Source organism: Eptatretus burgeri, chromosome 3, assembly GCF_056783735.1.
Source record: "Eptatretus burgeri isolate ZD-2024b chromosome 3, Ebu_testis_v1, whole genome shotgun sequence".
NCBI lineage: Eukaryota > Metazoa > Chordata > Myxini > Myxiniformes > Myxinidae > Eptatretus > Eptatretus burgeri.
The window spans coordinates 76,072,620-76,085,100 of NC_140963.1; the positions used below are offsets into that span (position 1 = coordinate 76,072,620).

General features: G+C 42.5%; 2 protein-coding genes across 6 annotated transcripts in view; one reads left to right on the top strand and one right to left on the bottom strand.

Annotated features, from left to right (window-relative positions):
* The window catches only part of LOC147030211 (C-X-C chemokine receptor type 4-like), a 12,847-nt gene extending 524 nt beyond the window's left edge, over positions 1-12,323 (top strand). The window contains exons 2-3 of one of the 3 annotated variants that reach the window (XM_085874026.1): positions 3,587-3,719; positions 9,468-12,323. In XM_085874026.1, coding sequence (XP_085730152.1) covers positions 3,717-3,719; positions 9,468-10,568 — 1,104 coding nt within the window. In that variant the 5' untranslated portion in view covers positions 3,587-3,716 and the 3' untranslated portion in view covers positions 10,569-12,323. Of the gene's footprint in view, positions 1-3,576; positions 3,720-8,863; positions 9,058-9,467 lie in introns of those variants that run through there. The other 2 variants (XM_085874027.1, XM_085874024.1) reach the window with 2 other exon arrangements.
* Positions 1-12,481, bottom strand: part of ORC2 (origin recognition complex subunit 2) — a 177,388-nt gene that overhangs the window by 91,225 nt on the left and 73,682 nt on the right. The gene's annotated exons all lie outside the window — the stretch shown is intronic.

Genomic DNA, 12,481 nt, shown 5'->3' on the forward strand with positions numbered 1-12,481 from the left:
ATATATATATATATATATATATATATATATATATATATATATATATATATATAAACAAGGGGGTTGACTCAGCCTGTCATCCTTCCGAGGTCAGCGAAATGAGTACCAGTATACTGGGCCGGTGTATACCCCGGTTAAAATAGGTGTACCGTATCCCTGTGTCGTAAGAGGCGACCAGGGTTGTGTCAGGAAGGGCATCCGGCGTAAAACATGTGCCAAATCACTATGCGGATCATACGGATGATCCGCTGTGGCGACCCCTAACGGGAGCAGCCGAAAGAAGAAGATATATATATATATATATATATATATATATATATATATATATATATATATATATATATATACAAAGATATAAAAAAATATAAATATATATATATATATATATATATATATATATATATATATATATATATATATATATATATATATATATATACATACATACATGCTGGCTGGCCTAGAGGTACACACACTCTCCTCTAAGCTGGGTTTGTCTAGCCTGGGTTTGAATCCCGATCCAGCTATAAACTGTCATCCCGATGTTTCACAGGCAGGATGGTTCATCAATGTGTGTGCTGTTTCTCGGATGATAAGTTACGTGTACCCCGTCTGCTGGTATTTGTTGGCGGATGTTAAAGATCCCATAGTGTCCTTCATGAAGAGTAGGTGAGCTATAATCGCCAGCACCCTGAACAAATTCCAAATAGCTTCCCTAACTTTAGTCAAATATGAGACCTGGTCAGCCAGTTCGTGAAAGACTTCGGCCAAGCTTCCGCGGGCAACCCCACAAGATTGTGAGAATAATTGTGGCCGTAAAAGAATATATACATCAACAAAATGTCAAGTCATCCGTGCAATGATCTTGACATCAGTCTTTTGTTATTTCGACATCTCAACTTCTCATCCTCACATATTAACCCATTGTCCAGACTTCACTGCCATGTGTCACTCCAGACATTACATTGGTCTTTAACAATCTTTTCTTTGTTTGAATGTACTTCCCTCTCAATAATTTTTTCATGTCCCAGAAAAATATACTTGCCATTCCGATTCTCTGTTCCATTTCTTTTTCACACTTTCAATCCTCTTATTACACTCGTGCCAAGATGTGTTTAACTTGAAACTTGTTTCAGAACTTGTCCAAGGGACCTGATGGTAACTTTCACACCTGGTGTCTACTCAAAGACCATAAGTTTATCTTGCAAGAGAATACTTGTACACACATACACACACTGTTGTTTGGAGATGATGGAGACCCCTGCATTTTAGGTTTTATGTTAAGCATTACTTTTCCACCATCTCTGATGTTCAATATGATGCCCATTACAATTTGGAAGAACACGTCACCGTTTCCATTCTAAAAGGCTTTTCCTAAGCACAGAAAGGTCAATTCTCTCCAAGTCCGCTGCCAAGCTTTCCGAAGCGATGCTCTGGTGGGTCATTGATTCCCAAGAACTCACTTTACGAGACTGAAAGCACAAAAATCCATTGATGACGAATCTGGTGACATGATAGAGATGTCTTCATTGTGAATGGCTCGAATTTGGCTCCACTGGATATCTTTAAATGGTAGCTGTTGAACGAGATGTATGACTGGATGCTTTGTCTCAGTAAGGTTTCACTACGTTTACCGAATTTCTGTAGATTTTATGTATTTCTTCCTGAAATATGGGCTTCACAAGTGAATTGTGTAGAACGACAGAGTTACCTTTGACACTGTCCGAAGTTTATACATGTTGCTGTGTTTGAGCTTCACAGAAGAACTGTTGAGATCCATCTACCCAGGTTCTTCCCAACATCTTCGATCTTTGTTTCATTCTCTTTCACATCTCTCTTCAAATATTTCACACTTCTCTCTACTTTTCCACTTTTCTCTTCTTTTAGTTCATTTTCCTTTCTCTTAACTCTTGTAATCAATTTTCTCTGCTTTACCTATCTGTCGAAAGAGAAGTGAATTCTTGCTATTTCCTTTTTCTGTAAGTTTCACTTGGCTGCGCCTGGATGGGTTTGAGGGTTGCGGAGTAGCGGCTGAAACCCGAATCCTATCCAGGTCCCTCCAGATGACTCCATCTTTGCTCGTTGCTTATTGCTCTTTTGACTCCAATACCATATTTGGTGTTTCATTAGATTTTAATTTGCCCTCGAGTAGGTATGAAGCCCTGGAGGCAAGAGTCAGAAATAACGGCATCTGGATTCTGGAAGGAGGTTCCATAGATGGGAGATGCGAGGAACAAAGGAGTTGAGGTGTGCAGACAGCCTAGATTGTGGGAGTTTAACCAGAAGGTGGTTGTTGGAAAAACGCATGCATTCTTGAGTTGTTGGTGAGGGTCGCAGGAGTTAGAGAGTAGAGGAAGCAATATTGGAGAACAGGTGTTAAAAAAAAAGAGAGACAACGGACCTGCTTGTGATGTGAAAGTAACAGACCTTGTGCTTCGTCCTCATCATAGGAAATTCCAATAACGTTGAGCTTCAGATGACACAGAATTCCAGATTGGCAGCTCATAGGGGGCTATCAGTAGTCCATCGAGATATTGACTCAACAAAATGAAATGGAAGACCAAGAAGGAACCCGAAGAAGTAAAGAGCAAAGATGGAGTCATCAGGAGGAACCTGGATGGGATTCGGGTTTCAGCGGCTACTCCGCAACCCTCAAACCCATCCAGGCGCAGCCAAGTTGGGCCGTACAGAAAATTTTCTGCAAGAATTAACTTCTTAGAGAGATAGACAATGAAAGAGAGGAATAGAGAGTAAAAGAGATGAAAAAGAAGAAAAAGCAAGAATTAGAAGGAATAAAGAGAATTGTGAAGAAAAGAAAAAATATGAAAGAAATGAAAAAGGAATAAGAACAAAGACGTCGGGAAGAACTCGAACAGATAGATTTCAGCAGTTACTCTGCAGGTTCAAACACAGCAACATGTACAAGCTATCAGTAGACAACAGTCTTATAGACTGAATAGCTATGATTTTCCGAAGAAACACTTGGGTCGATGGAGATTGCCGAGTCTGCGGCTGGCTTCAGAGGTCAGATTTGCTCTGTGATTGGCTCAGAAGAGGTCATGGAGTGCTCAGAAATAGAAAGAAGCCGCTTTATTGCCTTGATGTCATTCAAAAGAGCAACCTGCTGGTGTTACATTGGAAGTCATGGTTCAAGGTGTTACCATATTCTCTGAACAACCCTCCATCTATACGTGTGTGTGTGTGTGTAGTTACACACACTTGTGACGAAAATAATCAATAAACGTTTAAGGGAGGTCAAAAACTGAGCTGTGAGAAGACCAATATTGACCAAGCTTTTTTGCCGATATATAATGAACATAAAATTTCTCATAAAACAAGAAGTCCATGCAGTAAATTACATTTTACCGAATTTGTAGAAATTCAGCTACTTGGAGTTCAGTTGTTTCATAAATAAATGTGGAGCAGTCCAACCTGCCCAGAAGAAAAGCACAGATACACTTGGGAGTATATTACTTGGATTTAAATCCTCATGGATTATTGGGTGTTGTCCACTTGGCTCTCCTGCATCAAGATCATTATACAAGTTGTTGTTTTTTTCACCGCTTTGTCGTTTCCCACAATCTAGAGGCAACCAAGGTCATGACTGCGGCTCGAGAGGAAGTTCCTCTAAACGCCTGGCATATAAACCCGGACCGCAGAAAATATTGGTCTCTACCAGGCAGTGATGTGCATCCCATTTGTCGGGACACAACAAAATGGTGAGTAATTGTGGGAATGGGGTGAAATGATGATTAGTGCTATGTATTACATTGTTATAATTGCGCATGCGAGTCGTTTTTCTCATTGTACAATGTTTTGGGATGCAGAAGACATTGACATGTGCTGTTCATTAAAAACACACGGTAGTTCATCAGAGGCACTACGCTTCTATTGACATGTTCAAAGAAATTGTAAATTTCATGACCGCAAATCAGGTTATCCGTTACCGAAGCGTGCCTTCAGTATTGCGCATATTTTTCTGTAGAGGTACAAGCGGTTATTTTTTTTTTATTTTTAAGTTTATAAAGCTTTATGAACGAGATATTCAAGAAACTCCAAAACATGCCAAAAACTTTTGTATTTACCAACATACAAGTGGAGGCAATTCTAATGTTGGTGTGTGTGTGTGTATGTTATGTTCTCATTATACTGTCCAGGAAGCCTGGTGTTAGCTTAGTGGTTAGGGTGGTGGCTTGGGATCCTAGGGTCCTGAGTTCAAGCCCCGTTGGCCGCTGAATTAAAAATACACCAGGAGGTTAACTCAGCCTGTCATCCTTCAGAGGATTGTCAAAATGAGTACCAGTGTACTGGTAAGGGGGACACTACATCAGCGGCATAGCCGCATCCCAACCAATGATGCAACCAGCAGCCACAGGCTGCACTCAATAGAGATACTGTCCAGGACTATTCTGAATCTCACAGGACACTACATAGGTAGCGCACTGAATTTTAACCTGATTCGTCTGGGTTTGATACCTGGATTCATTGGTTGTTGCTTTTCAGGAAGCATGTTGCATTACAGTGTGCGCACCGTCTCCCCAATCAACCGTCCTGTGTGCTAACATTAGTTAGTGTATGTTAAAGATCTCAGTGTCTTCAAAGAAGAGGAGCTGAATCATCACCTGCATCTTGAATGACATACAAATTCCTGCCTCGACTATGCTTGAAGGCAAAGGCAAACCTTATAGTGTTGTCCTTTGGACCTGTTTTGGCAGCGTTGAACCTGCTTTCAGGCAGAACACTGCATGCATCGACATAGTCGAACCATTGTGATTATTTAGTTTGTTGGACTGATTTAACTCCCGATGCCAATAATAAATGTGATCATGTACTGCAGTCAGGGACTTGCAATTATATGTTTTTTAAACACTTCGAAAGTTTTCTAAGCACGTTAATTACTTTGAAGTGCTTAGAAAACTGTTAAACAATATTAAAATGTGGTGCATACGTCATATCTTAACAAGAACCCACATTAATAAAATGCTAGTACCCATTAAAATTTGGGTGGGGGGGGGTTTAAATCAGGGTGTGGGGGCTTAAACATCACAAGCTTATCCAGCAGCAGGGTTGAAGAGGGAGACTTGGACAAATATGAGATGTGGCGAAGAATGAGGACACGGAGGGTGCGCGGACAATATGGATACAGCGACAAATTCTCAATCACAAAAGTGGAAGGAAAAACTAAAATCAGAAAGAGTTGGGATGGAAAGGGTGAATGAGAGTAGAAAAGATCATGGTTGTGGATGAGGGATGATCTGAGATGGTGGTGACCAGCTGTTTTGTAGAGGGGAAATAATGAGATCAAAGAGTCCAAGAAGATTTTTCACTGGTCGGGAAAAAGAGAGGAACAAATGAGTGGAGGTGAGCAGTGATTCTGGATTTGGGGAGTTTCACCATAAGTGGGTTGTTGGTAGACCGCATGCACCCTTGTGGAAACCTGGGTAGGTTGTCTTAACTTACTTAAACATCACAACGTTATCTGTCAATGATAATAATACGATGAGGGGCAGCAGGTGAGCCAAATCCAGAGCAAAGTGCAAACAAATTTGGACAAATGAATGTCATTTGGCCCATTACGACTCGGGAACACGTGCACATTACCCCACAACCAGGCTGGAGGCTCCCCGATATGGAACTCCGCACCCATAATCAACTTCCCTTCTTGTTACATAAATTCTATCTTCAAACTGTAATAGTTTTATTTCCAAATGGAACAAGAGACAGCTAGCTCATGGGGTCGTCTCATTTTTGGCACTGAGAACCACTGGATCGTATGTACAGCCGGCCTCGATGTGGGAAAAAACAAAAAAAAAATCTGACAATTGATGAATACACATCAGTAAAACGTTTTAAGGTAAATCTCATTAAAATGGCAGATTGTCCCACCCGATGAGAAGATGGCACATGGTAGAAAAGCGGGAAGTCGCAAACCATCCACTACGACGGTTGAGCATTTGCTCCCAGTTCAGAGTACGCAAATGGGAGGATGATTTAAAAAAAAAATAGGGGCAATGCCCCTGTACTCCACCTGGTAGAACCAAGGAACCACTAGTAGGTGTGGATGACCCACAAAATATGCAAATTAGCTGATGCTTTGAACAAACCTGTGAAAGCACCGTGCAGAACTGATTCCGACCAAGTTACATCTAAAATCGGGTGAATATTTTTTGAGAAGAAGTCAAAAGTCACGATCCTGGAATCGTAATGACCTTTGACCTTTAAATTGACCGACTAAACATGCAAAAATTTGTTTATAGGATGCAAGGCAACAGGGAGCCTTGTTCGTCAGAAATTCCCCAAAGTTTGGTGAAAATAGGACTATTAGTTTGAGCATCACGGGTGATGAAGGTTGTGGTCGAGCTTCATCAAAATCGTGTGTGTAGTTTCAGAGAAGAAGATCCGAGCGTTTACCTACTGACTCACTGACTGATATACACAGCATGATGCTAATACCTCACCTGAACTATGTTCCAGGTGAGTTTAAAAAAACACGATGGCCATTCTTTAATCTTCACAAAACTTCGGACCAAAGTAATGCCAGAACCAGTAAACACGTACGTCCCATCAATTTAGGAATTTACTAACGTACAGCACGTTTATTCATCAATCCATGGGAGCCTGGTTAATTATTGGAAGAAGAAGAATCGATTTTCACCTGCTGCAGTGCAGTTCAGTTCAACACTGTGTGGAATCGGTTCAAGGAGGTTTGGGGAATTTTCATCGAGAATTCGGCAAATTACGAATTCTAATACAGCTGTAGTGGAGGAACAATGAAGGAACATAAGTGAGCAGCACTTAACAAGGAGAGAATGGGGAGCTCGTCCATGGTTAACCTGGTGGGAAGAGACAGAACATTATACCAATAAACCTTAAGATCAGCAGGGCTGGCAGGATGGCTTAAAGGTATAGATCAGCAGGGCTGGCAGGATGGCCTAAAGGTGTAGATGAACAAAGCTGGCAGGATGGCCTAAAGGTATAGATAAACAAAGCTGGCAGGATGGCCTAAAGGTGTAGATGAACAAAGCTGGCAGGATGGCCTAAAGGTGTAGATGAACAAAGCTGGCAGGATGGCCTAAAGGTGTAGATGAACAAAACTGGCAGGATGGCCTAAATGTATAGATAAACAAAGCTGGCAGGATGGCCTAAAGGTGTAGATGAACAAAGCTGGCAGGATGACCTAAAGGTGTAGATGAACAAAGCTGGCAGTATGGCCTAAATGTATAGATAAAAAAGCTGGCAGGATGGCCTAAAGGTATAGATAAACAGAGCTGGCAGGATGGCCTAAAGGTATAAATAAACAGAGCTGGCAGGATGGCCTAAAGGTGTAGATGAACAGAGCTGGCAGGATGGCCTAAAGGTATAAATAAACAGAGCTGGCAGGATGGCCTAAAGGTATAGATAAACAAAGCTGGCAGGATGGCCTAAAGGTGTAGATAAACAAAGCTGGCAGGATGGCCTAAAGGTGTAGATGAACAAAGCTGGCAGGATGGCCTAAAGGTATAAATAAACAGAGCTGACAGGATGGCCTAAAGGTATAGATAAATAGAGCTGGCAGGATGGCCTAAAGGTATAGATAAACAAAGCTGGCAGGATGGCCTAAATGTATAGATAAACAAAGCTGGCAGGATGGCCTAAAGGTGTAGATGAACAGAGCTGGCAGGATGGCCTAAAGGTATTAATAAACAGCTGGCAGGATGGCCTAAAGGTATAGATAAACAAAGCTGGCAGGATGGCCAAAAGGTATAGATAAACAAAACTGGCAGGATGGCCGAAATGTATAGATAAACAGAGCTGGCAGGATGGCCTAAAGGTATAAATAAACAGAGCTGGCAGGATGGCCTAAAGGTATAGATAAACAAAGCTGGCAGGATGGCCTAAAGGTGTAGATAAACAAAGCTGGCAGGATGGCCTAAAGGTGTAGATGAACAAAGCTGGCAGGATGGCCTAAAGGTATAGATAAACAGAGCTGGCAGGATGGCCTAAAGGTATAGATAAACAAAGCTGGCAGGATGGCCTAAAGGTATAGATAAACAGAGCTGGCAGGATGGCCTAAAGGTATAGATAAACAGAGCTGGCAGGATGGCCTAAAGGTACAGATAAACAAAGCTGGCAGGATGGCCTAAAGGTGTAGATGAACAGAGCTGGCAGGATGGCCTAAAGGTATTAATAAACAGCTGGCAGGATGGCCTAAAGGTATAGATAAACAAAGCTGGCAGGATGGCCAAAAGGTATAGATAAACAAAACTGGCAGGATGGCCGAAATGTATAGATAAACAGAGCTGGCAGGATGGCCTAAAGGTATAGATAAACAGCTGGCAGGATGGCCTAAAGGTATAGATAAACAGAGCTGGCAGGATGGCCTAAAGGTATAGATAAACAAAGCTGGCAGGATGGCCTAAAGGTATAGATAAACAGAGCTGGCAGGATGGCCTAAAGGTATAGATAAACAGAGCTGGCAGGATGGCCTAAAGGTACAGATAAACAAAGCTGGCAGGATGGCTGAAATGTATAGATAAACAGAGCTGGCAGGATGACCTAAAAGGTATACACACGCGCCTCTGAGTTGTCCAACAAGGGTTTCAATCTCGGCCGAGCTAAAAACTGCCATCGTGGTGTTTCGCATCAATTTTTGTGCATCGCTCAGATTGACGTTAAGCTGGGTGCCGTGTTTGTTAGAATCAGTTGGTGAATGTTAAAGATCTTCACGAAGAGTTGGCGAGTTCGCCTGAACAAAGTAAAAATTCCTGCCCTTCCATTTTTTCCTATGCATCACAATGGTGCAGGGTGGCATCATTGGTTGGGGCGTGGCTCAGTGGCTGTGACACTGATGCAGTGCCTTCTGTAGATTACATCAGGAGTTTGGAATTTGACCAGGGTGCAGGCGATACCTCACAGACTCTTGGGAGAGGACACCGTGGGAGCTTTAAACTCCACCATCTAATGCTAGCAGAGTCCATCCGAGGGACGGTGAATTTTGCGATAAAAACACCTGGCCTGCAAAGACCCGATTCAAGTTTAGAGTCGTGTCGGGAATCAAACAGACTAGACTGCTCAGAGGTAAGTGCACAACTTCTACACAATCCTATCAAACTCTATCCTCAGTCTGTGAAGGAATTTAACTTAGGCCAACCTTGGCACTTCAGTCAATCTGAGTATATAATTTCGTGTTGGATCCAAGAAAAAAAATAAAAATAAAACGAACGGTCATTTGTACCTTGATGGCTGGGGGTCGGTGGTCCCTCCCTACCTCCATGCAATGATTATCATCAGTGGGTGCTGAGGATTCAGATCCGTGGGTATATGAGTGATGGAAGAATGGTCCCATGAGAGATCTGTATGGCTGTTTTGCCAAAAATCCGACCTTGAAGGAGAAAGTGACAAGTTCCTATATTATAATTTGATAAACTGTAACATAGTTTGTCGTGCAGTCCCGTAAATTGTTAATTTCTTTATATCCATTTCCTCAGGAATATTCCTGGATCAACATTTCCCTAATCGACTTCAACAACCCCTCTCTGGATATCCACGGTCACGAAGCCTTGACGATCTGCGAAAACAGTGCTTCTGCACAGCAATTCATCCATGTATTCCTTCCCACTGTCTACTGGATCGTGTGCATCCTTGGCATCATCGGCAATGGCTTCATCTTTGCCGTGCTTGGATGCAGCCATAGACGCCGAAGCACAGCTGACGTGTACCTGCTGAACCTGGCAGCTGCTGACCTCCTGTTCGTGTTCACACTGCCCTTTTGGGCTGTGTCCGCATATAGCCAATGGGTGTTTGGGGAGGTGCTGTGCCGTGTTGTGCACATAGTATTCACGGTAAATATGAGCAGCAGTATATTGCTCTTGGCATGCATTAGTGTGGATCGATACCTTGCTATTGTGCGGGCCACCAAAACAGACAAACTGCGTCGCTCGGCAGCGACCCGTGCCTCCTGTTGTGCCGTGTGGTTTATTTCACTTCTGCTGGCCGTTCCCGACCTAGCATTCAGCCGTGCCTTCAACCTGCCACTCTCAGATGCTGTAGCCTGTGAGCATGTCTACCCTAATGGGTGGGCTGATGTGTGGCGGACCGTTCTACGCACTCAGCACCACTTGCTCGCTTTCATTCTGCCGAGCATGGTTATTGTGTGCTGTTACGGACTGATAATCCGCACGCTTGCGCACTCACATGGACAAAGGCAGCGAAAAGCCCTGAAGGTGGTGGTGGCCATAGTAGTGGCCTTCTTCGTATGCTGGTTTCCTTACAACCTAGCCACGTTTCTCGACACGCTGCTACGTCTCAATGTGGTGAAGTTCAGTTGCGAGCTCGAAGACAGACTCACTATCGCTGTGGCAATCACCGAAGGGTTGGGTTTCATGCACTGCTGCGTCATCCCAATCCTGTACGCTTTTGTAGGGGAGCAATTTAAGGCACATCTGGCCAGCTGCCGTGGCTTTATTGTTAAGGCCAAAGTTCAAGGCCAGGCTCGGTTGCAAGCAGGTTACAATGTGCGCTATGAGAGACCCCGAGGTCCTTCTGTCAATTCCGATTCAGACTTGTCAACCAGCATGTCACATGCTTAGTTTCCAATGCTTATTTGTGGTGGGTGTGAACATCCTTACAATCGTTTTGGGAGCACGATATATGCAGTGCAATGTTTTGAGAGCAGTCATCCTATAGCCGTGGGAAAGGAGAAGCCCACCTGGAACCAACTTTGACCCTGATGGCTCTAGTTGATTTCATCCAAAAATATTCTTCTTTAACAGCCCAAATTATTTCCACCTTGTAAGATTGGTTGGGTTTTGACCCATCTTTCACGAGCCCGCTGGCCGGACTCAACATTGAACTGTACACAATTCAGGCAGGAATTTGGTACTTTTCAGGATCATGCCAGCAATAACAAGTATTCTTCACAAAAGACGCAGTTATATTTAACCCCATCATCTAATATATGGGACATCCAGCTCAACGTCTATCTGAGGGATGGCACACTGTGCTGCAACGCCTTGCCTGCGAAGCACAAATCGTACACAGTGTGACCACTCCTTGGCTTTTTTCACCTTGGCGTCTTGGTTTTCTATCGGTTTTGTTGGCGTATAGGTTTTCTATTATCATCGCTTTTCCAAAACCTTGTGAATTCTTGGCCTTTTTAATTGGCTCACCTTTGCATTTATGAAAATGAGGAGTGGTCACACTGATCGTACAGATTATAATAGTCATGTGGAGAATGGAAACCAGACTAGACAGCACAAAGGCAAGTGTGCTACCTCTGAACCATCTTATCAGACATAACTGTATCTGTACATACATATAGTGAGGTATAAAAGTCTGGGTCCAGTAACAATTTATGAAATTAGATGCAATAACAAAATAAGTCAATATAATATGAAACCAAAAACAATATGAAACAACAAAACACTTTCAAATCTGTCTTCATGTATATTTCATAATCATTGTGACCCCCTTTTGCCTTGGGAACTGCCTCCACTCCATTTGGGATTGATTTAATTAGTTTATGGATTATGTTTGAGTCGATCTTTGCTCAACAATGTTGTCATGCACTCCAGAGCATAGTCAGACTGCACACATAAATTTTTAACTCTCTCTCGCTTTAAGTGATACAATAAATGTCCGATTGTTTTTAGCTCAAGATACTGGGATGGGGTGGGGTGTGGGGGGTTAATAACCTTAAGGACACTATTTGCCACCTTTCCCTTCAGGTAATTTCGACAAAGATTAGAAGTATGTTTTGGATCATTATCTTGATTAAAAAAAATTGAAACCTTTACCGCACAGCTTAAATCCAGAAGGGATGGCATACCTTTGAAGATTTGTGTGGTACTCCATTTTGTCAGTGCACAAGTGATTAAGTGGAAATCTCCTACTCCCGTACAGCTGAAACATGACCCATGCTTTACTGAAGGTTATACACACTGTTCAGCAATCTTTTGGCAATTTTCAAAAGTGTTGACTTTTGACTCACCTGTGAAGTGCTCTCTTCATTTTTCTTTTTTCTTTACAATCAACCAGTGAAATGTTTGTACTTTTTTGCCCAGGCTTGACGTCTAGCTTTATGGCTTCCTCAGTCATGATTTTAATACAGCAACCCTCCCAGAAAGGTCTCCACTAGCAAGTCTCCTTTTAACAGTAATTTTGCAAATCAGAGTATGCCATTCTACATTCATCTGAGCCCTTCTGTTACAGTTCTACTTCGAAGACACGTTAATTTCCTCTAATGGTCACGGTATGAGAAAGTTTAGCATTGGTTTTGGTGGACTCAGATTTTTGTACCCAACTGTGTATGTTCACTTATCTGCAATAATAAGTTTTATAAAGTTGTCCATTTCCGCATCAGTCATTTTGAGAACTGTCTGAGGTTTCAGAGTTATCAAAATGGAAGAAAAGTGTTTTCTAGCTTACTCAGAGCCAAGCTACAGTTCCCACGGACTCATAGGGCTCGATGTTTCATATTTCATCCTGTTTGGGGCATTATTTC